This window comes from Papilio polytes, unplaced genomic scaffold (assembly GCF_000836215.1).
Source record: "Papilio polytes unplaced genomic scaffold, Ppol_1.0 DF823935.1, whole genome shotgun sequence".
In the NCBI taxonomy this organism is placed as follows: Eukaryota; Metazoa; Arthropoda; class Insecta; order Lepidoptera; family Papilionidae; genus Papilio; species Papilio polytes.
The window spans coordinates 1885757-1913535 of NW_013525269.1; the positions used below are offsets into that span (position 1 = coordinate 1885757).

Consider the following 27779-nt stretch of genomic DNA (forward strand, 5'->3'; position numbering starts at 1 on the left):
ATTTTGTTTTTGGTGTATTTTGTTTTGTTTTGTTTTTCGTGTATTTTGTTTGGAAGTCGGTTTTATTTTTTTATTAAAAAGTTTATTTTTTGACATTACAAACAGACACTCCAATTTTAATATATGTATAGTTGTAGAAATTTTAACTAACAAGTAAAACAAATTTGCACGATTGTAAAGTTTGTAGAATAACCAGATTTAAATACGAGATAATTATTGTATTATGTCAACCATATAAAGTAAGTCACACGGTTGAACACGAACACCGGTCGGTCATGTTTCTACTTAATTAATTACGACCTTGACTTAGATGACCTTCATTTTGTTTTTAAGTTTATTAACTTTTAACTGTTATAAACTTAAGCATATGTTCGATTTGGTACGTGAAAACCTGTTATGCCGACCATAAAAATAGATCAGTAAAGCACGAAAATTTGCAAGAAAGTGTTCATAATGTTATACATTGTATAAGATGCATATATCGCCTTTCTAGCGTTAATTACACAGACATGTGTGGTACACTTTTCGTTGACAAAACGAATACTTTCTCGAAAATTTTCGTGCTAGTGCCTCTGGGTAAAATGATTAAATAAATCATCAAATTTGTAGATCGATAATCTAAAAGACGCCTAAGCTTAATTACTGAACCTGTGCCGTAAGACTTGCGTTTATAACCTAGGTAACTAAATATCACTATGGACTAGTAATACAATTCATGCAATCGCGTTAAGATCACTCTCAGTGATAGGATTGAAGAAACCTTTCTATTGCATTTTATTACAATCTACTTAGTAGTGAGTTAAGAATGCTATAAGCAGAGCTAATCAATAACAATGTAACCTTGTATAATAGGTAACATCAATAAGGCCGGTTTCCGAACTGCTTTTAACTATTCGATAGTAATAGCTAGTAATCTATATCTATACTATTATAATAAAGCGTAAACACACGCTTTTTTGTTGCCTAAGATGTCAGCAATTACAGCATATTTTTGAATAATTCTTTTTTTAATAAAAAGCCCCACACTCACGTCACACTACGCTATATATTTTCACGCCATTAAATATTTTGAATAAAAACCCTAATGTGGGAAAGAGACCATAAGTTGCTGCCAACATCAAGGAAGGTTGCCATGGTTTGTCATCGTGTCATGTCATTTGCAATTGATAATTTGGCACATGTAAACACTATAATAAAATATTCATAATTATACGCGGATGAAGTCGCACGGGAACAGCTAGTCTACTAATTTTTCATTAACCATTCCAACTAAGCTCTAGGCTTGTGCTAGGATATGGTTCACGACAATAGTCGAATGGCCGGATTCGAACCCTCGACCACTAGGCTATTGGCGCTTATTATGTTACACTATTATGTTACAGTCCACAAAGAGCATTGCTTATATTTATGTAAAATTTTATGGTCTGTTGCTTTTAATAACTTGTTACGTTATCAATACCAAATATCTTAAATGAAGTTTTTTACTCGAAGATTAAATAGCTAACGAGGCAAGGTCAAATGGAAGAAAATCCAGAAGTTATATCGGCTAATTTTACGGCAAATGCGGATTAAAATAGATTTCATAAAAGTTTATTAACACTATAAAAGTCATATTATTCAATGGTATTTCATAATCGTTCTATTTTAAAATAACTTCCTGCCACGAACTGTCTTTTGAAATTATCCGTCACGACCGGTATGTGCCAATCGATGTGGCTAAGAACAAGGGACCTTTCTTTAACAGTTTTTAAATACGAAGCATTGTCAACTCTTGTGATATAAGTGTTAATTATAAAGTAGTACAAAAACAGCTTATAGACGAAGGCTGAAGACGTTGAAATGTTAAGAGATATAAAAGAATGGAGAGAGAATGACTCTTCTCTACAGACCGACGTTTTTCAGTTTAACGTAGAGTGAGAGAGATAATTTTTGGATTCTCACATATTTACAAAATTTGTCATTTATAGCTAAATAATCAGAGTAAAGTAAATATTGTGTTATCAAATTTGCTTGGGGAAGCTAAATATTTTTCATTTAATTCATAAGCGCCTGCTGTTTGTGAATAGTTAAAGTGACGACTTAAATATTGATCATATGAAAAGTTATCAATAATTTTATGATTATTCATTAGATACGTGCAGTTTGTCGGCTATTAAAAGCTTTATAATTAAGGGCTATATAATAGTTTCAATAACCTTCAAGAACAAGAATGCTAAATACTAGCAGTTGCCCGTGATTTCATCTGCGTAGAATTATAAAAAAACTTTTTCTACTTATAAATACAATCTATAGTACTAAGTAATAATGTAACTCAAAAGAAAATTATTTTTAAAATCGGTTTAATAGTTTTATAGACTATTCAATGTAATCAAATCTTTCTCTATAATATTAGTGTACACAGTTCAAATTTAAAGTAAATTAAAATTGTATTTTAAACCCAGCCGATAAGGTTCAAAATCATATGAGAATACTCTAATACTGTTAAACCGTTTTGAAATAACCTGCAATGTAAATTTGTTCTTATTAGTTTATTTTAAGGTCTTAAATTGGACATCCGAGATAACGCCGGTTCGCGCGAAATTAGTTTGTACGTACGTAGTGTTATACCGTTACTGGATTGCAGTGGTCGGGTCGGTGGTATACTTCCTAAAGTGTTGATATAAAATATTCCATAAAAATAGGTAAATATTCATAATTTCATTTATTAAACATGGTAATACTCTATGAGTGAGGTTGTAGAAATTCAGTAATTATTCCCTAATTTTTTTAAACAATTTTTTTATATTTATGCAAAATAAAATTGAAAATAGTAAATAAGAGAATCTAAAATACTGCTTTAAATAATTTTATTTACCATTATTGCATTAATTAACTGTAAAATCACAACAATTTTTAAAATGCACAATTGTAGACAAGAGGAAAATGTAGATAATTATTTCAAATCCGGTTTTAGTAGTTATCTTATCGTTTTATTACATTGTGGTCGTTAATTAGCAAAATTTTATTGTTATTTTTTGATTGTCTCGAGGTTACTGTCTAAAATTACGTATTAAAAAAACATGTGAATCAAAATTTTAGATGAAAATCCCTTAACATGGTAAATATAGCACAAGTATCTTAATTGTGCAAATCGACGCCTCCAACTAAACTATCATAAGTCACAATTTTACAACTTGTTTTATGTTTTTTTTTTTTAACTAGTTTGATAAATTCTTTTTAACTTGTAAATTTGAAATTAACCTTGGAAAGAAAAAGAACTGTAGGTTTTAGTTGCCTATCTTTGCTAGTTGTATTGCAATTTTTTATGCTTAAACTATTATCTTGCAAAAAAAATCCAACGTACGATATTGTACGGAGGAGCCATCGACATAAAGGTTTTGAATATTTTGGGCAATACCTACCTCACCTCAATTTCCAAGCTTCCGTTATAATAATAACAGGTGTTTTATCAATGGTAACATATATTTAAACCATCAATTATCTTTGCAACGAACAGATTTGCCCCATTCTTGTAATTATCTGCTTGTGTCACCATTTTACCAGCTGGACGGAAATTCATTCATAATACATTATTACAAAGTTTACTAACTGCCGCACTTAGCATTGTTTTATAGTAACTTAAGCATCCCTTTAGTGAAGTTTCCTTTAAGATTTCCCTATTAAATGTACATTAGATATAAAAGACTCAATAAGTATACATAAAAGACTCAATTCGACGTCATCAGCTTACTAAGTCGGATCCTAGAATAGGCGTGACAGGCGATAGTCAAACGCTGGCCTCCTGGAGCCTACTTTAAGTTAGGGATAGGTCATAGTCAACCACACTGGCGCTGCGGGCTGGTTTAATAATTATTATTATTTCTTACTGCGCTTGCGTAGCCAAAGAAGGACTTGGCCTTTGACTTCTTGAGTAATAGCTACGCTAAGTGCGGCAGTTTCTATACTTCATATATCTTTATTTCTTATTTTATATATATATTTTGCATGATTTGGATTAAAAAATAAAATAAAACTTCTAACTAATATTTTAAATGCGAGCATTTAGATGAATGGACGGATGTTTGTCAGAGTTTGTAGCCTAAACGGCTGAACGGATTTCGGTGAAATTTGGTATAGATGTAGAGGATAGTCTGGAAGAACACATAGGCTACTCACTTTCGTTTTTTTTTTAATTCCACGCGGACGAAGTCGCGGGCGAAAGTTAGTGTTTTATAAAAAATAGAGCACCACTGGCTGCGGAATCCGATGACTCAAGCAATCAGTGGTCAGGGCAGAGACAGGAACCTCCTCACAATGCGTGCGTTTTCTAAAATAACTGCCTTCTGAATCGGGCCCTTAATCCAACTATCTAGCGAGAGCTTCTCGAGATATTGGTCGAAGCTCTTCGCTTTATTATACTTATTATTACAATGATTTTATTGATGTTTTCAGAATCATGCAGGATTATATCTACTTTAGGATATTCGGATATGCTGTGACTATAATAATGCATGTATCAAACATATATTTTATGGCAAAAGCAATAAAGAAAGAGCATTACGATGATCCGGTGCTAAAGGCTTATAGTAATTTACAAGTCCGATACTTTACATGTTGGACATTTGTAAGTATAGTACCTTTAATTGCTTGCAATAAACTAAAATTAGAACCAACAGAACAATATTTTCTATTAGAGAGATGTCTTAGTTATATTATTTAGGAAATTTCTAAGGTCAAGTACAGTTTTTAGTATTATAAAAACGTCTGTTATTTTTCAGGGTCTACAAATCATCTACGCGGTGATTGGACTCATCTGTGATTTTTCAACATTACGAAATAGGAACAACAAAAACTACAAGCTACCAAAACATTTAAGAGGCTTCAGAGATACACTTTTCGCTGCAATTATTTGGCCATCTACTTTCGTAAGTACCATTACAATAAAAGAACACCCCTTTGTAATTTGTCTATGCAAATTATTAAGAGCCCATTTTCATGAATTCAGTGACATTTGTAATACCTACATGAAAAATAGACTGCAACTTATCGAAATATTGTATTATTTCAGCTGGTTTTCACAGTATTTTGGTCGCTATTCCTTTACAATAGGGATCTAATTCTTCCGATAAGCATTGACAAAGTACTAACCCCTATATCAAACCATGTGATACACACGGCTATAGTACCAGTCGTGCTTTGGGAAGTTCTATTCCGACCAAGGATCGAGCCGAAGTCACATAGGAGATATTTAGCACATAGCGTGTTTCATCTGTTTGTCTATTTACTTGTGTGAGTATGGTTTATTTGTTGAAAGTAATGTAAACGAGTTAAGCGACGGTGCTGCTGGTGTTTACGTTTGACTGGACCGACTGTAATCTATACAACCATGCTGGACCCTCGTAATGTACCAATGTTTTTCGATATTCGAATTTTATATTTAACTACATGCATTTTTCTAATAAAGGAAAACAATTAGTGAAATCCGCACATATCTGTGAAGGAATTCAAAATTATGTGTGACGTCAACTAAACCGCATTGTGCTATTGTGGTCGACTATTTCTGTCACTCCTAACTTAAGGTAGGCTCACCTCAGTAGTATAGTTGATGAGATTTTTTTTTCTTTCAGATTAACCTACACATATATAGAACGAGGTATCTGGATTTATCCAATATTAACAAATGCCTATGGTACAATCTACTTTCCGATAATTTGTGCTGTTATGTTGTTTATCAAGATATTCTCATACTTCATGCAGTGGACATTAAATTCTATTATACATGGACAAAACGTAAATAAGAAAACGAATTGATATTGTGACTACTTAATTTAAAAATATAAATTAGAAGGGCGCGCACACCTTTGAGTAAATTGTCGCAGAACGTTTAGTTGCGCTTTGTTTGCTATGAGCTTGTATGGTGCGCACACTACGCGAATTTTAGTTGTGCGACTAAACAGCTGAATATGCTGCAAAACAATCGACAATAGCATAACAGTTGTGCGATGGTTTAGTCTAAGGTGCGCTCACTCTAAGAAATATAAGGATTATGCTGCTATACATTAAGCCGTCTGCAGACGTCGGTTATAACAGTCGAATGGTTCGGTTTAACCGGTCAGTTAGAACTTAGCGTCTGTAGCAAGCTTTAGGTGAAAGGATAGGTGCAACGCAAAGGGTTAATGGTAATAAATACATGGACATTCTGAATCACAACTGACTTGTATATTATGACTTTATTTGTAATGGTTGTGAAAAAAATTAAATAAGTATGCTTATATGTAAAATTAATTTTTTTACTCGAAGTAATGTATGTGTAGAGACGTGATTTATTTAATTATTTTATGTACTGTTTAGTGTCCTGATCAAATAAATTAATAATTTTCTTGATTTATAATAAAAAAATATTAACTCAAAGGTCGTTTTGTTTTATTTGCGCTTTTCTGAACAAATTTCATTAGACGTAGTAGAAATTTAGTTTCCAATTAAATCAAGTCTAAGTAAAAACCTTATACTTCTATTTGTTTAAATAAGGAAAATAAATTTTAATAAAGATTAAACACAATATAATAATACCTATAAAACAATTAAAGTATGAAAAACATACCAAATATCTAGAGTAATACAACATTTCAAGGTCACCACAACCTTGAAGAGAAATGACAGGTAACTGACCAACGTCCGTTAACGTTCGAACAGATTTAACTTTCGAAAAAAGAATCTCGCCGTATCGACCAAAATATATAGACCCATAAACCTGCCTACAGTGATTTCCATTCAATAATACATTGTGCATTTATCTGTCGGAGTTATGACTCATTTTACGTTGGACACTTTCTTTGGCTATCAAAGATAAATTTGAAGTGTTGTAATCTTGCTATAGGCTGTATAGTAATGTGACAGGGGCTAAATTTGAGTGTTTTATTAATTTATAGACACCAAAGTATGTTTGTTTGTTTATACTCGCTTCATAGAGTGATCACACTAATGCTGTGTTCCACTTTTCACGGTCAAGACCTTAGTGTTGCTAGAATAGGCAGTATTTTAAATTATCTAGGGAGATTTTATCTAACAAAAATATTTAATACAGTTTTCGACAATTTAAAATTTGAATGTCATCAAGACAATAAATAAAAATCTAATGTAAAATAGACAATAAAATAATAAGAAATTATAGTAACTTTACAATAAAGTAACTTAAAAAATTATATAACTTGCTAAATATAGAACAATTTATAAAAAAATTTCAAGCTTACTAAAGCTTAAAACTCCCTTAAATTTCCTTTACAAATCTGTGTTCATGTTATTTTTTTTAAATTAATCAACTGTGTTCAAAAATTTAAATAAATTACACTTAAAACTAACGCAGCAACAAAGTACTTAGATGTAAATTAAATGTTTAACACCATAGAGCTGTTTCAAGGAAACGTATTCCAATCAAATAAATATCAGATTTAAAGCTGACAACACTAAAATTACCGGCACATTTAACCGCTAACTGCACGCACAGTCGGCCGTAGTCAATAGAAGAAAATAACCCAACTATGGCGGTCTCTTACACCGTTTCCCGCGTTTTGAGACGAGCGTCGTCGTTCCTTTTTCAAAAAAGGTACGAATCGACAATGGCCAATCTGACAAAGGACGAAATTTTAATATTACTACGACCACCTTTTACAAATTGGAGCGATATAACACGAGAAGCGGAGAAAGTGGTCGGATATTCGACGTCGTTTATGAATTTACGATGTTTACTGAGCGACGAGTTTGCAAATTTAGCGCTATATTTACGGAAGTTGGTAAGTTTTTGAACATTAAATTATATCATCTGTGTTATAAATACAATTAAATACACATGAATATCGTAATATTATTTAACTTTTACGTGAAACTATCGATAAGTAATATTTTTATACTTAAATCGTGGATTATGAAGCAGTAACGATCACTATAATAATATAAAATGTAGTAATACTAGCTTTCGCTCGAGACTGTTCGCGTGGAATTAAAAAAAGCGAGTAGCATGTCTTTTCCAGACTAGCCTTTGACTCTATACCAAATTTAATAGTAATCCGTACATCTGTTTAGGTTACAAAGGGAACAAACATCCATCTAAACTTTCGCATTTATAATATTAGTATGATTTAAGATTTTTTATTGGGTATTGATTTGTTATTAACCAATAATATGTTATAATAAGTAAATTAATATAAATTGTTTAGACATAAAAATAGAATTGATAATATTTGTGATGAAACAATACCACGTATATATTTTTTTGATAAATTCAATACAACAGAAAATATGACAAACTGTATACATCCTACAACATTAAGCCGCAAAAAATATCAAGTCCCAGGATTTTTTTTTTATGATAAAATATACGAAAGTACTACTTTCACGGCGAAGAGCAAATTAACTGTGACACAGATAGTTAATGTAAATGGAAAAGCTGTTGCAATCAACTGTAACAAATGGCTGCTTTCAAGTTCAGATAAATCTTAAAAAACACTATTAGACAAATTTATAAATTGATGTATTAGTATTTTATCAACGATTCATTTCGTCTAAAGTATGCAAAAAGTCTATTACATTCATACCTATAAATAATTTCGTAGCAAATAATTATTATATTTCGCTGAGTCCTGTCAATTAATGGTCTAATTTTTAATTGCCTAACATTACACGACGTAGTGACTAGTTTTATGAATATAAAAAAGTGATAATAATCATACCTTATGACATTTCAGGTTGGCAGTAATCATTTGGTAATGCAAACAGCGAAAAACGTCTTATATGGTGATTCTAAAAATTTGCAACCTTGGGGCCTTATTATTCTACTGTTATCGAAATCTGTAAAAACAAATGTACTAACATCACAAGCAAAAGTCATAGACGAACAGCAAAGAGCTTTAGCAGAATTAATAGAATTAATGAGAACAGGCCATTTGATTCATCGTGGTATAGTAAATGTGCCGTTTGCGAAACGATCCAAGAGTACGGAATCAGCTATTTTCGGGAACAAAATCGCTATACTTCTTGGTGATTACCTTCTAGTTACAGCTAACACTATGTTAGCTGGTCTAAAAAACGCTGATGTTCTGTACATAGTGTCATCAGGATTAAAAGATTTATCTGAAGGCGAATTTTTCGGAGATAGAGATGAACAGAACATGCCGTTACCTGGTAAACCAAGACGTGTAACTGATGATATAATCACATTTGATACTACTTCTATAGCAGTTGATGATGTGATAGGAAAGCCAAGAAAGGAATGGACAGCCAGAACCGTGTTTAACGGAGTCAGTTTGCTTGGAAGAGCATGTCAATCAGCAATGCTTCTTGCTAAACAAAATAGGGAAATTCAGAATAACGCGTATTACTTCGGATGTCATGTTGGATTAGCTTGGCAAGCGGCTACTGAATTACAAACCTTAACTTCAGATAGTAAAGATAGATTTTGTTTAGCCAGTGCACCGGTTCTATTCGCTTTAGAAGGTAATCCTGATTTGTATAAAATAATAGATCAAGCGAAGAAGGATGTGAAAGATGTAGATTATGAAGATTTGAAATTTAATATATTAAAAACAGATGCTATTGATAAAACTAAAATGTTGTATGAGGATCATGCTAAAAAGGCTACATCATATATTGAAAGTATTGGGCATAATGAATCTGTTCAAATGATAAAGAAGTTGATTAACACTTTCTAAAAAAAACAAATTATTTCGATATGAGAAATGTGAAATTAATATTGTCTTATCCATGTTTAAAATGAAATACGAGTATTCAAATTTTCTCAAACACGTTTCTATTTAGACAAATAAAAGGGAGAAGATTTATTAGAATAAGTGTACGTTAAATGTAAATAATTTACTTTAAATTATTATAGGAAATATTAAAATAAACATTCTATTACGATTTACTGTACATCTTTGTTCTTTATATTACATTTAGACACTAATTTTGAATATAAATTAACGAATAAATTTAAGTTAGTATTATTTATATTAAATTTCAATGAAATTTCCTTTTAATTTGTTTTGGAATAACGATTTAGTTCTATTATTTAATACGCTAATAAAATTACATACACAGTTGTAAAAACTTTTTTTTTATTTTCCCTTTTAATACAACACCAATAATGATATCACACTATTAAGTGCCCAAAAAAACATGGGACTTGAAGCCATTGACGTCACAACGGCGTGTTTATAGAAACATCGAAAAACAGAACGTAAAATAGCTACTTTGGTGGCCAGTATTTTACTAATAAGGGGAGTCCTGTTACCTTGATCTCTAACAAAACCTATTGTATAACCGTGAACCTCCACAGAGTCTTGTTATCTCTCAAATTCTCTTAGAAAAAACAAAGACAACATATGCCGATAAAAGCGTCAGTCGAAACCACCTGTAACATGGTATATTTGCATGTCATGCATGTTCAGAATACGCCATGTCATCTTGCTGAAAGCGTTAATTGACCAAGGTGACTTATGAACCTTAAAACCAAGGTGTATTTGAACAACATAACATATCTAACTGATGTTGTAATACCCATACATTGTTATATAGTTATCTTTTCCATTAAGGCCCCCTTAGGGCGCTGGAGGCCTAAATGGGGAAGAAAGGGGCCCTTAAGTCTTTTCGTCGGAAGGGTCTAAAAGGAGGCAGACGATTTACAATTCAATAAAAATAGTTTAGAGTAAGGATCTTCAATAATAATAAGAATTTAAACATAAATATTCATTAAAAACAAATACTAGTAGACTACTGAGTAACCATGACTCTGAGTGTTGAAGTATATTATGCATTTTATACTCGGAAAGAATATTTAAAATAGCGCCATCTACATTGAAAGCACTGAAACTTTTGAAGACAGTATAAGAAAAATAAGTAAAACATCTACCACTGTTTTCGTTCGTAAGTTTTTCTATCACCTCAAGATTTAAAGCGATATGCTTTAACTTATGATAACGAAACTTACAAATACTAATACAAATAATTACAAAATACTAGACATTTCTCAACTTCAGTGTGAACAAAAAATTCCACTGATGTTATGCTCCAAAAGATGATTGGAATTGTTTTATTTATAAACTATTTTATTGCTACGATTTTAAAAATCAAAAATTCTCTCTGTGCTAATTTTCTTATTTGGAATATACGTATTTAAAAATACAAACAAAATCCTACCAGAATCCGTCGACCTACGTAATATTTACGAAAAAACAAACGCGTGTATTCAAAATAGTCTTTCGTCAGATGTTTTTGACATACACATGTTATTCAAAGATCTATATCGTTTAAAATCTATGTTACGTGGCTATAAATAATATTTTAATAATTCATATTAATTATTACTTAAAATCGTATATTATCTCGACAGCCATCTATGAACAACCGTAGTAATGGTTTGTTTACAATGTTAACAATTTTGAATGGGACATTTTTACTACGTGACCTTGTGCTGCGGATGAGAATCATAACAAAAGATTACTAACGTAGGAGACTAGGAGATCGAAGAGTAAGTTGAGTGCAGATGGAAGAATCCTTTAGAGATACTATCCCTTCGCAGTCCCACCTGTGGATGGCCACCTAGCGAGGTTTATTGTGAAGACAGGGTATCTTTTGAAGACTTCTACCGATACCAAAAGTAAAAACAAGATAATTGGTGAGCCTTTCTATCTTCGATAAATTGTGATAGTTAAACCCCACTTCTTAGAGATCATCATTATTCTTTGTCTTTCTACTGAAAGTCGTAGGCCTTCCCCAATACCTTCCAATTGCGTTTGGAAGTTTTTTTTAATTAAAAATATGTCTTTGCCATTGTATCAAGAATTCATAAACTTATATTTGGGATAACCACTTTTTATTTCATTTATTTCAATGACTAAACATCAACATAAAAGACTAGGTAGCCGTACTAATGTCAAAAATATTCAAATACTCAAAAAAATAATTTTATTACAATCCATTCGAACTTAATTCTTCTAAATTTGATGCAAATCCCTTGTCTATAAAATGCATTTTCTATTCCAAGAAAGATGAAGCCGTATAGAGCAATAATTGATATTCGTCGCAATTACAATTCCTAGTGGATAAGCGGATAAAACAATTTTTTTACAGTTTATTGTTTTACATTTCATAAGCGAAAATAGGTGAAGATCGATAATAATATTAGTACATTTATCAACAAAAAAGACGTCTTGTTAATTTATAATGACCATAATTGCTATAAAAATTTCCATTAAATTTTTGTAAAAAGAAAATGGATTTATGTTTATTTATGTTTGATCTTGGCATAGTTTTGTTTAAGCAACTGTGTCAAATATTTATAAAATATAAATTGTTATTCTCCCTTCGAATGTATCATAAAGTTTAACATTTCATTCATATATTAAGATGTTAGATATGAATATTACGTTATGTTATGATGCGTTATCATATCATAGATAATGATCAATAATCTTTTGAAGTTTAACCGGAATATCTATTAAAAGTATTTACGGCGAACATTTTTCTAGTTTTGTGTCCTCCAGCTGTTTGGAAGCGCATAGTGCATAAGATCGAGCGGGTTACGATCGCATTTATAGTACCAGTTGCATAAATTTTGAAAATAATCAAGATGATAAAATTTCGACGAGGACCTATTACTTTTGTTCTATTTTAAACACATAATTACGAGTATAAAAGCCAGCTTTTGCACACGGCGGAAAGTCGTCAGATGTGTAAGGATCGCATAATTTGAAAGGCATTCAGGAATGTCTATGTCCAACAGTGGGCAGTTAAATGCTGATGATGATGATGATGATGATGATGATGATGATGATGATGATGAAAGCGTACTTCTGTGATATTAATGTTTGGACCTAGTTGTTATCTATTCGACGTAAATCTTTCTTCATTATTTTGTAAATATTAATCCTCAATTGTAAAAAGTCGATTCTGTAACGTATTTATATTGTGTGTTGGGAAAAATTGTAGAGACCAGGTGATGAAATTGTTATAGATATAATGTGTGACTAAAGAAAGCAAAAAGTCTTCATTGCACCGAGTCTCAGGCTCTTGTTGAAAGCGAAAGACGTTTTTGGTTCATTGCGCCACTATAGTTAATTAATACTCTACCTTTATCCGCTTCAGTGCAACACTAAGACCGAGCCCTTTTTGATCCAACGACAAGTCTATCCATTGGTCGCGCAGCCACCCCCTATATAAGCGTAACACTACGCCACCAACTTGCAGTGTTAACTGAACTTCCTTTATTTAAAGAATATACAAAAATTTAAACTAACGTTTTAATATAACGTGAACCTATTGAAGATTAAGATAATGTAAGTATATTTTAGACTGTTTGTTGAAATTTACTTTTAGTTTTTTTTAAACACTTCTAAAGCAAATTAGAATTTTCACATAACTGTGATAGAAAAAATCCTTTTAACAATTCCGTCAAGTTTTATTTGGGGGATATAGTGATAGTAAAATCTGTAGTTCTAACTTAATCTAGAAACTTCTAGATTGATATTAAATTTATAGATTCAGGATATCAGTGCCTTTTTTTATCCTAATTAGTTCAGTTACAACCAAAAAAAGCAAGTAGCTTATTTTAGAAATCACTTAGTATAATATCAACTCAATAAACGATATATCACAATGTGACAGTTGTTACAATTCAATTTATTTATATATTTATCCGCGAAGATATATCATTTTCACACAGCAATCATTTTCTCGATGTATTTGTTCTATACCGTGAAGAGTTGTTTGGTTTTGTTTCAATGAAAACTAGACTAGTGGTCTCTTATTGGTCAATTGCGCCCAGATATTATTGTCAAAGGTTTTTATGTTATTTTTGATTAAAATGGCTTCATATACTCTGCACTTTGCACGCGGGAGGCCTGGTGATCCATTACAAAGGGGGATTAGGGTTAATTTGGACACCAGTCCTCTGCCAAAGGGGAAATTAATAAACTATTCATTTTATTTTTTTTTACTTTAAATTTTTACGTTAATTGGTTCGAAATTTTTCTTAAAAATATCGTTTAAAATTTTTTCTTCACGTATTAATGTACTTCATGATTGTAATTTACAAAAAGATTCTACGAAAGTTGGGACTTTGATATAAATATCTGATGCCCATAACTAATGTTCAATTATTGTGGGAGGGCCAGGGATTATTCTGTGTTATTTTAAATTCGTAAACCTGTTAGAAATTATTTGTATTTCCCTAACAGTTTAACTATTTAGATTCGACTTTAAACCACACTATTCCTTTATGAGTAAAGCTAACCTTTCTAATCCATACTAATATTATAAAGAGGAAAGATTTGTATTTTTTGTATGTATTGAAATAACTCAAAAACTACTTGGACTATTTAAAAAAGTCTTTTACCATTAGAAGGGTAATTTATCTGTGAGTAACATAGACTATATTTTTTATTTTCACGTGGGCGAAGTTGCGAGCAACGGCTAGTCTATATCTGTACTAAGATTATAAATTTTGTATGTATTGAAGTAACTCAAAAACTTCTGGGCCGATTTAAAAAAAACTTTTACCGTTAGAAAGGTAATTTAGCTCTGAGTAACATAGGCTATATTTGTTAATTTCACGCGGGCGAAGTCGCGAACAACAGCTAGTCGTAAATAAAAAGTATAATAAACTGACAAGATAAAAATGATTTAAACGAAATTAATTATAGAATTCTCGAAATTCCCTATCACATATTTTTGAGCTTTATAAGCTTTCAAAGTTTGAATCGTATTACAAACGAAATTTAGTTAAGCTTCTAATTTGTTACCATAAAAATTTAAATTCTTGTCTCCTGATTTTTTATGTAACACTTAAATGCTTAAAATATCATCATTTTTAACACCAGCTATGTCTCCACTGAGAGACTCGAAGCCTACTCTAAGTAAGGTGTGACTAGGCTATAGTTACGCTGGTCCAATGCGGGTTGACTTCACACATATCTTTGAATTTTTCACTGATATGTGCAGGTTGAATCACAATATTCCTTTTACTGTTAGAACGTCAGCTAAATTATATACATTCTAGCTTTCGCCCGCGACTCCGTCCGCGTGGAATTAAAAAACACAAAAGTAAATAGCCTATATGTCCTTCCAGACTATCCTCTACTACATTTCAAATTTCATCGAAATCCGTGAAGCCGTTTAGGCTACAAACTCTAACAAACATCCATCTATCCATCTAAACTTTCGCATTTATAATATTATATAATATTAGTAAGATGAAATACAAAAATTGAAAATTTAGCACATAACAGGATTCGAACCCAAGACCTGTAGATTACAAGTCAACCCCTGAGCCACCGACCCACCTTAAAATATATATTTAGTAAATCGGTTCCTAGGTCAGTCCCTAGTGGAACACACTACTTTATTCCACTTCGACTACACGCAAAAGAAGCCATAGAAAAAATGTCGATATGACTTAAACAACGACTACTGACAGACTCGGATTATTTGTAAAACACGAAACACAGCCTACAGTTCTATTTGAGTTGGAAATACGATTTATTAGTGAATAAAAGAATTCGTGTAAGTGTAGTTTAAAGGGTATTTTTGAAGTTAAATTGAAGTTTTCTCTGTGAATAATTGGATTTTAAGTTATGTATATTTATTAGTTAGATATAATTTGTGCCAATTATATTTTCATATATAATTTCACACTCTAAAAGTCAAAACTTGTAAGTTTTGAATATGACCTACTTCATTTCCGTCTTTAGCATTGTCAAGTTAGATAGCAGTTTTACCCAATTTTAATATTTATTTGACCGCTATTTTAAAGAATACTACTTTTTAAAGAAGTGAAATTTCTTGGAGCATATTTATATGGCCTAATATAAATTTAGAAATAAATAGAAAATCTCAAATTTTAACTTAAGTAGCTTATTGTAGTGAAAATAAGTGAATCTAAGTAAGTAAAATGTATTTTAAACTGAGCATGTAGAAAATAATCTAGGAAACCCACAAACAAATAGAAACTTACTGGAGATTTTTTGTTGCAGATAAAAGAAATAATAATGGATCACAAAGAATTTCGTGTAAAAGGTATGTAACAACATTTTATTTTTTAAAATCCAATACTTCATCATAATACATATATTTAAAATTTATTACTAACAAACAGAGACATAAATCAGCTTATACTGAAAAAATTATAAGTTTTTATATCATTTTCTATACTAAATAAAAATTATAGGAAGCTGCTAAATATTAAATTGGTTTGGTAGTTCCCGTTTAGTACTTTCCAATCATACAGTATTCCTTACTCACCATTTAATATTTCTGAACACCCTTTATTTACTGTAGTCTGAGAATATTTTCACGTAATAATTATAACATCACCAGGTGTAGTGGCCATGACAACTCAACTCTTGGCTTAATAATTACTCGAATTTGTCGCCTCGCGCTATAATTTGATTAACCAAAGCTGTTATTATACGAATGATTAAGATCAGTATTATTTGTCCTAGTCTCATTATAACTGTAACATTACTTGAATTACATTTAGAATGGAATTATATCTTGAATGGATTGTCCGTTATTTTATGTTCGCAAATGAATAAAAAATCTTCTTTACCAAGGTGCAGAAGTGTAAAATTAAGAGTTAAAAGTAAAAAAAAAGTAACAAAGTGTAAAATTCCCCTAAATGGTAAACTAAAGCATATCAAATAATAAGTCTGTGTGTGTGTCTGTGTGTGTCTCATATCAAATAGTAATTATGTGTGTTATTATAATATTATTCTATGATGTGCATTATGTTTAAACTTTAAATAAAAAAGATAACATTCAAGATTTAAAGCTGTAAATCCTATAGTCTACGAGTATAATATAATTTGAACTATAATTTCGTGTATATCACAGACTTGTTGCAACTACGATCATTCGAGAATCCAATATACTGTGCATAATAAAATAAAACGGGTCCCGATTGATCCCGACGTATTTGCGCCATGCTAAATGTTCGCTTATTGAGTCGTTTGTCAGTTAACTCTAAACCTCTTTTATGGCCAATGTGTCCCGACTGTTTATTTGAACAAAATGTAATAGGACGATCAATTTGGATGTACAGTCAGCTGCATAATATGTATTGGATCTTTATACTATTTATGAAGCTGACTGTACCTATTGTCAGCGTAAGTAATAATATTTTATCACATTCCCTTGTTTTTATCGCATTCTATGTGCATTCGACACCACAGTTTTTCGTCCTCGTGATCGGTCTTTCATTTGTCATTAAATGCATCACTATCTTCTTTTCAATGAGATATTTGATTTAACTAAATGAGTATGTACTTTTCACTATTAGTTGTAATCATTTGTTTTTCATCGTCAACGATAAAACGACGTCCTTTGCAGAGTCCTTACAAATACATACTCAAATATTGACAGGTTTTGATTTTTGATGCGAAAAATATTGTTCTGAAAATAATATTAATGTGAAGAAATAAAAAGATTTATTATGGAGGTATTCGCAAGTTAAAGCAAGGCGCAGTTGTTCGGTCAATTGGATAGTCTCTTTGTAAAACAGTCCACTCGATTACTATTTCTTTTAGCTTTGTTATTTACGCATTCTTAATGGACATTTGAAATGCATCTGAGACATGCTTTTTGTAAAAGTCATATAGGAGTCGGTTGATTTGATTTTTTTTTATTCTTTTGTTGCATGTCTGATTTAATTTTTCCTTTTTTTTGTCGAAATTGAAACAGAATAAATTTTGTTAAAGAAGTTTCCTGATAACTGAATATATCGCAATATACCCATTTGAAATCAATATTAATTTCTTAAGAATGATCCCAACATTATTCCGATTACTTCATATAAAATGGTCAATAATTTTTTTTGATCGACTTTTAAACAATTACATTCTTGATTTCGACCTCTATTGCGATATTTAAATTACTTTAAAAACCATAATTTAAAATAAGTATGGTTCAAGATACCAAATTAAATACGGCCATTGATCCAAAGTTTCTACCTATTTCATGGTAGCCTAATAGTTTTCGATTTTAAACAGCAAAGGAGATGGTAGACTACATAGCGGATTATTTGGAGAATATCAGAGACCGACGCGTGTACCCCAGTGTGCAGCCCGGGTACCTCCACAAGAGGCTGCCTAACGAAGCTCCGCATTTACCAGAGAAATGGGACGATATCTTCAAAGATGTTGAAGAACATATTATGCCCGGGGTATGTTTAGTTGCGCTCGAATTCCGAGGTTACGAAAAGGTACACTATAAAGAAGTTCTAATGATACAAAACAAATAAATAAATATAAACATACATATAAACCCGGGATATATAATATGTATCGAAAACATAACTACAATTCATTGACGCTGTAAGTAATAGTAAGAAATAAAATACATCTGTTTACGACACTGGACTTTCTACCATAAATTTATCAATTTACAACCCTTAATTTTCTTTATAGCAGAGATGTTAATTATGTTATTGTATTTCGCAGATAGGCAATAATAAGGTGCATTACTTACATTTGTTTTTTTTTTGCACAGATTGTACATTGGCAGAGTCCGCATATGCACGCGTATTTTCCAGCTCTCACTTGCTATCCTTCCATAATGGGGGAAATGTTGTCTAGCGCGTTGAACGTCCTTTGTTTTACCTGGGTAAGAAAATTCAGTTTACAATATTATAAGAGTTAAAGTACCTCAATAGCTATCGTTTAAGCGCCCGATTCTTTGTAGTTTTAAAATTATTGATTTTTTTTGTAAAAAATCGTAAAGTCAGATTTCTCACTTAAAATTGTCACTACGTCCAAAGTAATGTGTTAACAGTGCTTATTTTTTTCAAGCCTAATAATTGAGCTGTCGTACCGTTGTTCCTTTTTTGGAATAACTCGCACGAGAAAGTAAAAAGGAAAAATACTAAAATTTTTAACTTAGAGAAGCTGTAATTATTATCCGGACGGTGTTTTTGAAATTACACGATTGTTATTTTATTATCTCTGATATACGCATACCCACAATAGAGGATAATTTACCGTGTAATATACGTTCGGAATTAAGTTGGCAAACCGCCCGTCACTCCGCCACATATTTTAAACTACCCCGTTAATTCGGTTTCTAAATAATTTTAATTGATAAAGGCTTCATCTCCTGCCGGGACTGAATTGGAGACGATTGCAATGAACTGGTTGGGAAAAGTTCTCGGACTTCCAGACTGCTTCCTCAACGAGAAGAATGATAGTCCTGGAGGTGGAGTTATTCAGGTAAGATTTTCCTCACAACTGCCATTATAACGAATTTTATAAAAATATAACCTATATTGCTCACAGATAAATCACCTTTCTAATGTTGAAAGAATTTATGAAATTGGTCCAGAATATTTTACATGAATCGAATACATACCAAAATACAAATCTACAATATTAGTATAGATAAAATAGTATTAATTTTCCTAGTATTCTAGTTCACTCTACAAGCTTTGGGTATAAATAGAACAGCCCGACAAAGTGACTTTCGATTAGCGATGTCGCATGAAGAATCGACAAAAAGTGTCAAAACAAATAGGAATGAATATGGACGTGACTTATCAAATGTTATCGTCAGTTCCATACATTTATGACTTTTCGATCCGCGATCTAAGGGGGCAGAGAATTACCAACGTATTTATTTACTGCGTCGTATTTACAGATGTCTAATTTGCTTTATGTTATTTAGACAACTGCAAGTGAAGCAACATTGGTGAGTCTGCTAGCGGCACGTACCAGAGCATTGATGGAGTTGTCCAAACTGAATCCTGATCTTCAATCTTCCGAGCTACTAGGTCATCTTATCTGTTATTGCTCCGACCAAGCTCATTCTTCGGTGGAAAAAGCGGGGCTGATTGGTTAGTTGGTCACTGGTATTATTTGTTAAAAGTATGTTAAAATGATTTTATTTTCATTGATTATTTTAGCACATGTTTGTTGCATCGTATTCATTTATCATAAACAAATTACACAAACAACAAAGAAAAATGTATTGAAGCGTGCTGTAAGCAAGTTTGTTTATTAGCTAATTGTTCAACTACCCTCCGTGCTAGCATTAAAGTATTACGACAGGGAATCTTTTTAATAACAATTTTTAATAGTAGTTAATTTTAAATGTATGAGGGTAGATGGAAATTTTTATTTAAATTGTGGTAGTTATATTATATTTACTTCTTACGTTGTTTGATGTAAAAAGTTTAATTATTGTTTGTTGTTGTAGGTTTAGTTCGAATGCGATACATCGAGTCTGACGCGAACCAAAGCATGCGCGGTGACAAACTCGAAGAAGCGATTCTCAACGACAAGTCCAAGGGACTTGTGCCTTTTTGGGTGAGTACATTACATTTTTACCTACTTTGGTTTAACTGAAAATGTAAATAATTTCCATTCAGTGTGTTAATAATCAATATTATTGTTATGAAAGTTTACAATGAATCTGTTCTAAAAATTCTATTACCTACAAGCTTGTTGACCGTAACACTAAAAAACTATATTACATCTTTTTTGGAAAGATTTGTATATTTGTATGTATTGAAATAACTCAAAAACTACTGGGCCGATTTTAAAATTCTTTCACCATTAAAAAGCTACGTTTTCAGTAATATAGGCTTAGTGTTATGCGATGAAACGATGGGGACATAAACCAGAAAGTGTTAAGATTGAATGTGGATGGCTAAAAGGAAGAGGAAGACCGAAGAAAGTATGGATGGATTGTGTGGAAGCGGATATGCTTAGGAAAGGAGTGGATTCAGATATGACGGCTGATAGATATGTATGGAAGAGCAGCACATACTGTGCCGACCCTCCGTAAGGGATAAGGGCAAGTGGATGATGATGTTTTCAGTGATATAGGCTATGTTTTTATTATTTTTTTAATTTCACCAGGACGAAGTCAGAAGCAATAACTAATCTGGTTTAAAAATATCATTTATGATTCTATTTCTAGAATATTTTTAACAAACAATCATCAATCCCATGAGATGGTTTTAAAAGAAATATCTTTAGAAGCACTCAAATTAAAGCTATCATTATGTAGAGATTAATTGTTTACATTTTAATATAAGGCGAAGTATGGCAGTGCTCCCATTGGGGCCAATTTGTATTGCAGAGATTATGGAAGGGAATCATTATTCAAGACAAGCGCAAGTAATAAGCGAGCCGAGGAATTGTAACAGAGAAGATTTGCTAGAAAGATATGCATATTGTTTAGTGTTTTTTTATATTGTTTATATTTAATGCTCAATATTTATTAGAAGCACGGAGTAAATTACGTTTGTAGACATATATGCGACTTTTTCTTTGTTTTGTGTTTAATTTTAATCGATCGTATCGTATTGTCACGATTATATTAACTTATATAGGATTTACGGGACTTATTACATAGACCTCTTGTTTTGTAGAACATTTCTTTACGCTTCGCTGACTCTATGAAATAATTTTTAGTATATTTTAGTATGTTTTGTAGAAATTAAGACATATTTTTGTAGAACAGTCTGTCCTGGCGGTTTTTTAAATCAGTATGACTTAGGCTCTTCAGAATCGAGTGTACAAGAGGTATCTTTTTAGGCAGCTTTGTATTGCCGCGGTTTTTTTTTGACACATTGTCTTATTTAAATAAATTGGGGCCACATATAGTTCTCAAATAAAATAGCCGATCTCATATCTTGTTGGTAAGTGAGGTAACAATGTTTTCCAACTGACATGCAATTGAATCTAATATTAGTACGTAATCCGCTCGTTTATCGAGAACTAGGACTTTCTCTCTAATCACTTAAGCCGCATCTCATGTCACTTGAAGATTAGTATCATTACAACAGTCGATAACATATGTTATACAATGTTGTGTTTGTAATAAATGTAAATTATGTAATTGAGAAAAAATTACCACCGTTGATTAGAATCTTCAGCAGACTGATAACTCATTAGTCGAAATAACGCCAAATGTTTTATGTAATAGAGTTGTTTTTACAATGACACTATATTAGCTATTATAAAGCAAGATGCAGTATGTTACTATCGCTAAAAATTTTAACATTGTAGCAGAATCCTAGTTAATTTTAAACATAATTAAGCTTATATTAAGACATAAAATTGCCTATCAACGTGCATAATGAGCACCGTTAATAGGACTTGAGATAGACTGACGGATTATTAATTTCTAGTACGTTTTAAACTGTGATAATATACCATTAATTACAATTAAATAATTTAAAAATACATCGAAATACACAGGATTACTATATTAATAAGTTTTGTTTTGTTTTTATGATTTCTTTTATCTCATTTATGAGGCAGACAACGAGCAAAGTACACCTTCATGGCCTTCGATAATAAAGCAAGAAAATTAAACGCTTGCTTTAAATAAGCATTTTTCAAATTATTTGATGATGTTCGTATGCTGATTTTTTTTACTGTTAACTGTTTAAAACTAAATATTTATTCTTTTTGTTCCTAGGTTTGTGCGACTTTGGGTACTACAGGGTCGGTGGCATTCGACAGCCTGCGGGAGATCGGGCAGGTCTGTGAGAAGCATTCCGCGTGGCTTCATGTCGACGCGGCTTATGCGGGGAGCGCTTTTATTTGTCCTGAATATAGGTAAACAATTGTCTTTAAAAAGTTAATCGATTTTGTTTTGTTTTCGGAATTCAAATTTTAAAATTGATTTAATTTTTTAAGAACGGGCGCACACCTTTGAATGAACTATTGCAAGACAGTTGTGCGATTGTCGATTGTTTCGCAGCTAATTCAACTGTTTAGTTGCACAACTAAAATCGTGTAGTGTGCTCACCTCCGTATAAGCACTTAGGAATCAAAGCGCGATGAAACAGTTGTGCGATTTTTAGTCAAAGATGTTCGCTTGCTAAAACTGAGAGATTTCTAATAAACTTCCGATTTTTGTAGTCTTATTATAATGTAAAGTTGACCAGTAGAATTTTTCTTTGGATGATAATTGCCGCGTTACATTTAGTCAAATACTATGTCTATGTGAGACATACTCGTAGTCTAGTCAAATAATTGTCTATCTTAATATACTTTAGGCATTGGCTGGATGGAGTGGAGCTAGCTGATTCATTTGCGTTCAATCCTTCGAAGTGGCTGATGGTAAATTTCGACTGCACCGCCATGTGGTGAGTGTCTTAACTAATCTTTTTGTCGTTTTGTTTCATGCACTTTCATTTGTTTATTTATAAAAAAAAATAACATTCACAGGGTGAAGGACAGTACTGCTCTGCACAGGACTTTCAATGTTAATCCGATCTACTTACGTCATGAAAATTCCGGTAAATATCTTTGTTAAAAGTGCTCATTTTTTTTGTTCAACATTATACAATTTTTTACTCTTTTGTTTCAGGAAAGGCAATCGATTACATGGTAAGCATAACTTAAGCAATTAACACAAATTAAAGTAAGCACGGCTAATAATTAATTACGAATTATTTTATATGAATATTTAGGTTGGAACACAAAAATCGAATACAAGAAAAAAAGTTGTCGGAATTCAAACGAACGGTGTTTACACAAATGGTAATGCAAAACATGTTAATGGCGTTAACGGTCACACTACGTACGAAGAAAATGGTGACGACAAAACTAGTAATCTCCACGGTTATCATAAGATATCTCCAGGCTGTGGGGGAAACATACAACTAGAAAATCCTGATAAGAAAGAACCACTAGTATGAATCTTCATTCTTTTGGTGGTGGTTTACTTGGGAGTTAGGTGGTGGCTGCTAAACAATTACTGATTTTGATAAATATAGCATTAAAATTAACTGCTATAAATAACCGTTTATTTCGTATTAAATAACGAAATGTTCCAGTACAAACACGCGCACATTTGACTAAACTATCGCACAACTGCTTAGTTGCGCTTCGATTTTTATGAGCTTACGTAAAGATGCGTATACTATTTGATTTTTAATTGTGCAACTAAACAGTTGAATAGGCTACGAATCAATCGACAATCGCACTACAGTTGTGCGATAGTTTAATCAAAGGTGTACGCTCTCTCTAAACAAACAAAACAACTGCATGTGTAATCTATACTTTCTATTCTATTATAATAAAGCGTAAGCACACACTTCTTTGTTGCCTAAGATGTCAGCAATTACAGCATGTTTTCGAATAACTCTTTTTTTAGTAAAAAGCCCTACACTTACGTCACGTTTTAGGCTATACATCTTCACGACGTTAAACTTAGGGGTAAATATTTTTGATAAAAACCCTAATGTGGGAAAGAGACCACAAGTTGTTACCAACATCAAGGAAACAAGGTTGCCATAGTTTGACATCATGTTATGTTATTTTGACATTAGCAAATGATAATTTGACAAATGTGAACAATAAAATGAAATTTATATAATTTTATGCGGATGAAATCGAATGGGAACAGCTAGTATGAAATAAAACACAATCACATCACTACAAATTAATTTGCCGAAATATTAATTTGATATTTGTTTAACAGCATTGGCAAATACCGTTGAGTCGTCGCTTTAGAGCTCTGAAGCTTTGGTTCGTGCTGCGGAACTACGGAGTTGTTGGATTACAGAAACACATTCGTGAGGTAAATTGAACCATAATGACGGCATACTTTGTAATGATTCTGAATGATGATTCTCTAAGAGAGATTACCGTTTTATAAAGACTAACTGGCGACCGAGACTATCAGCGTGGAATTAAAAAAAAGTATAATATATAGCTTATATTATTCAACGATGACATAAATTATTAATGGTGCAAGAATTTTTGTATCGGCCCAATCGTTTTTGAGTTATTTCAGTATTGACTATAAAATGTTATTCATTTGTTTGTTGTAGAGTGTACGATTGGCGCAGAAGTTTGAAGCTCTTGTGTTAGCTGATCAACGTTTCGAAATACCGCAGAGCAGGAATTTGGGTATGTTTCATAAGCAAAGACATTTAAAAAACAAATAGGCATAGTATTTTTTTTTCACCGGTACTTTCTCTGAAAGGTACTATATCAATTGTCAAGACGTGTCCTTATATTGACATGTAATAAAACATTTTACAAAAGTATAATAAGCTCCATCATTTGTTATGAAATAGACTAAATGGCGTTAAAAAATGAAATAAAAAAATATTTAATTACAACTATTGTCAATTAATTTTATTGAAATGTTGTTTTGAACCTATTACAGACATCTATTACCGAGGAGTATTAAATAATGTATACAATAAAACATTTTCCAGGGATGGTTGCATTTCGTCTAAAAGGAGAAAATGCTCTGACAGAACGTCTACTGAAGCGTTTAAATGCTCGCGGCTACATTCACGCCGTACCCGCTTGTTTCAAGAGTGTTTACGTCATTCGATTCACAGTGACGTCACAACGGACGACTAATCAGGATATCATCGGTAAATGGGAATTCTGCAAATAAATTACTTAAATTTTAACACTGCTACTAAACTTTTTAATAAAAAAAATCTTAACTTTATTATGTAGTTATTAATGATATTTTCATTATTTTAGAGTCTGGCTTCAGCTTAATGTTGCTAAATAACAAAATAATTTATTAAAGTAACATATTTATGCTTTTTCTTTCCAGATGATTGGACTGAAATCAAAGCAGTCGCGTCTGAAATTTTGATTGAAATGTTTGGATCTGAATACGGCAATGTTGTCGTACCGAAGAAGCCTAGGGTTTCTCTTAAAGGTATACTATTATATTTTTTATAATACCTTTGTCTTCAATGGTATACTTATTAAAATAGATTATCGTAATAAGGTTTGATAACATTTTTTTGAGCTTTAGATTATCTATACAGACATAACTTTTTAATTGGAAAGATGTATATGTATTGTAATGACTCAAAAACTATAGGGCCGATTTCAAAAAATCTTTTATCAATAGATATAACTCAATAACATAGGCTAGCTACATTGATTACAATTTTTAATTCCAAGCGGACGAAGACGTAAGCAACAACTAATAGTCTTTAATCAATCATGTTTAATTTGGTATTTTTCTTGTATTCTAGAAACTCGTGAACTAAACGCTACATTCGGAACGAGTCTGCTTCTTGCCAACAGTCCGATGAGTCCTAAAATTGTTAATGGAACTCACGTGGCTATCTGCGATTACGAGCAAGTCCTCAACTCGTGTGCTCAGACCTTCGCTCAATTGAAAATGGAGCCTAAAGATAGCCCCGGTAAGTACAAATTGTTATAAAAACATTTTAACTAAACACGAAAGGAAAATAACAATGTTGTTTTCTTATAAATTACATATTACATTGAACATAGGCGTTGCAACTTATCTGAGGTCGCGGATTTTAATTCTTTTAGTTTTACTTTAAAATGTTGTTCTTCAAATCTCATTTTATATTTCGTTTAATGGGCTCTAGAGTTATCTTCTTACGATTTTATTGAAAAATATTCTACTCCGTGAATATATCGTCAAAATAAGTACTTTATGATCCTTTTTATGAAACATCATAAAATCCTGTCGAAGTACAAAAGTTATAGAAAAAAATCTTTTAAACAAACGGCAAATAAATCTTATTAATAATACGATAATGCCAGAGATGCGTAGACGTATCCGAGGCATCAAGATGTGCGGGAAGAAATTCTCGCTGGACTCCTGCATGGATATGGTTCAGGGACTTATGATGGAACAATCTCTTCCTCTATGCTCGGAAGAGGAAAGGGATGAGGCGTCCGCCGGTACGTTTAACGAGTTAGAACGTTATTGGTAGATTGTGTTTTATTTGGCTAACTTTTAGTTTAAAATGTGTTTTCATTTGTTTTGGTTGATTTTAGTTCCGCTACTTAAGTGTATTGAAATGCTATTCCTCTTATCTTTGCGTCTCCTGTTTTACTCGTAGCTTTTTGTTTGTTAGTTGTCTTTTCAGTTGGTTGATTTAGTTGCAAGTTTGTTACCATGACAATGCTCTTCTAGTTATTTGTGTTTTGTTGTATTGCATTTTCTCTTTTCGTTAAGTTGGTTGTTTTGTGTTTTTGTTGTAATGTATGTAGTTAAAAAAAATAATTCTTTATTTTAGGATCGAAAAGTGGTCCAATTGAAGCAAAGTATTGAGGTAATTGTTCTGTATTATGGGTGTCGGTTTTGATGTAATTTTAAAAATGACTACTTCTTAACTAACTGCATACTTTACTTCTTTGGGTCCGAAATCTCGGTATTCTAAATCATCATCATCAGCCTTTTTGTGCTCATTGCTGGAAATAAGCTTTAATGCCTTCAGCACTTTTCAAATAGCAATTATTAAATCAAATAGCTGTTAAATCTAATCTTTTATATTTCATCATTCTATAGAACAATATTTACAAAACCTCTGACATTCATCTACAAAATTTCATTTGAAGATAAAGTTTTGAAAACATTCTTTTCTTTTTACAAAGATCATTAAAATTCAGGATCAAGCCCCGGCGAAAAATCATCCAAGTCAACATCGCCAGCGCCATCTATCAGTGCTAAGCCAGATGTAGTTTCCGATGCAAATCAATTACAAATACCAACAAAACCGCACAGATCTAAATCCATGGACGTATCTCTTATGGGCCTCAGCTTGGACGATGCTAAAATAACCATAGATATGAAGAACAGTGAAATCACTATAACCCCAACTAGCTCTAAAACCTTCGACGATGAGATTGATAAAACACAGAAAACTGTCCGTTTTGATGCTATCGAAGAGAAACTTAATATTGGTGATAGAATCACTCAAGCGTTTGAGAATTTTCAAGATGGATTGGAAATGTTGAGCGAATTTCGACAAAAGAATGAAACAAAAGATGGCAACGAAAAAG

The 27779-nt window shown here is 31.9% G+C and overlaps 3 protein-coding genes across 3 annotated transcripts; all 3 read left to right on the forward strand.

Moving 5' to 3' along the window:
• Positions 1-2595: 2595 nt before the first annotated feature.
• Positions 2596-6333, forward strand: LOC106101843 (androgen-dependent TFPI-regulating protein-like). The gene is made up of 5 exons (XM_013281184.1): positions 2596-2681; positions 4432-4603; positions 4758-4904; positions 5048-5268; positions 5607-6333. The coding sequence occupies exons 2-5, from the start codon at positions 4436-4438 to the stop codon at positions 5788-5790; spliced, it is 720 nt and encodes a 239-aa protein (XP_013136638.1). The 5' UTR covers positions 2596-2681; positions 4432-4435; the 3' UTR covers positions 5791-6333.
• Positions 6334-7466: 1133 nt separating this feature from the next.
• LOC106101844 (decaprenyl-diphosphate synthase subunit 2-like) lies at positions 7467-9689 on the forward strand. The gene is made up of 2 exons (XM_013281185.1): positions 7467-7769; positions 8721-9689. Exons 1-2 carry the CDS (start codon positions 7518-7520, stop codon positions 9681-9683), a joined length of 1215 nt encoding a protein of 404 aa, XP_013136639.1. The 5' UTR covers positions 7467-7517; the 3' UTR covers positions 9684-9689.
• Positions 9690-15469: 5780 nt separating this feature from the next.
• Positions 15470-27458, forward strand: LOC106101912 (histidine decarboxylase). Its single transcript, XM_013281274.1, has 18 exons — positions 15470-15528; positions 15999-16041; positions 18012-18184; positions 18511-18624; positions 19104-19226; positions 19678-19846; positions 20209-20318; positions 22444-22583; positions 23027-23116; positions 23199-23269; positions 23341-23360; positions 24457-24555; positions 24809-24887; positions 25202-25366; positions 25558-25665; positions 25991-26161; positions 26535-26675; positions 27372-27458. The coding sequence occupies exons 2-18, from the start codon at positions 16014-16016 to the stop codon at positions 27377-27379; spliced, it is 1809 nt and encodes a 602-aa protein (XP_013136728.1). The 5' UTR covers positions 15470-15528; positions 15999-16013; the 3' UTR covers positions 27380-27458.
• The last annotated feature ends 321 nt before the right edge of the window (positions 27459-27779 follow it).

Coding starts and splice junctions, on each gene's coding strand:
- LOC106101843 (XM_013281184.1), top strand. CDS start 4,436: ATGCAGGATTATATCTACTTTAGGATATTCGGATATGCTGTGACTATA. Junction 4,604..4,757: donor ACTTTACATGTTGGACATTT/GTAAGTATAGTA, acceptor GTTATTTTTCAG/GGTCTACAAATCATCTACGC. Junction 5,269..5,606: donor CTGTTTGTCTATTTACTTGT/GTGAGTATGGTT, acceptor TTTTTCTTTCAG/ATTAACCTACACATATATAG.
- LOC106101844 (XM_013281185.1), top strand. CDS start 7,518: ATGGCGGTCTCTTACACCGTTTCCCGCGTTTTGAGACGAGCGTCGTCG. Junction 7,770..8,720: donor CGCTATATTTACGGAAGTTG/GTAAGTTTTTGA, acceptor ATGACATTTCAG/GTTGGCAGTAATCATTTGGT.
- LOC106101912 (XM_013281274.1), top strand. CDS start 16,014: ATGGATCACAAAGAATTTCGTGTAAAAG. Junction 16,042..18,011: donor CAAAGAATTTCGTGTAAAAG/GTATGTAACAAC, acceptor GATTTTAAACAG/CAAAGGAGATGGTAGACTAC. Junction 20,319..22,443: donor AGGGACTTGTGCCTTTTTGG/GTGAGTACATTA, acceptor TTTTGTTCCTAG/GTTTGTGCGACTTTGGGTAC.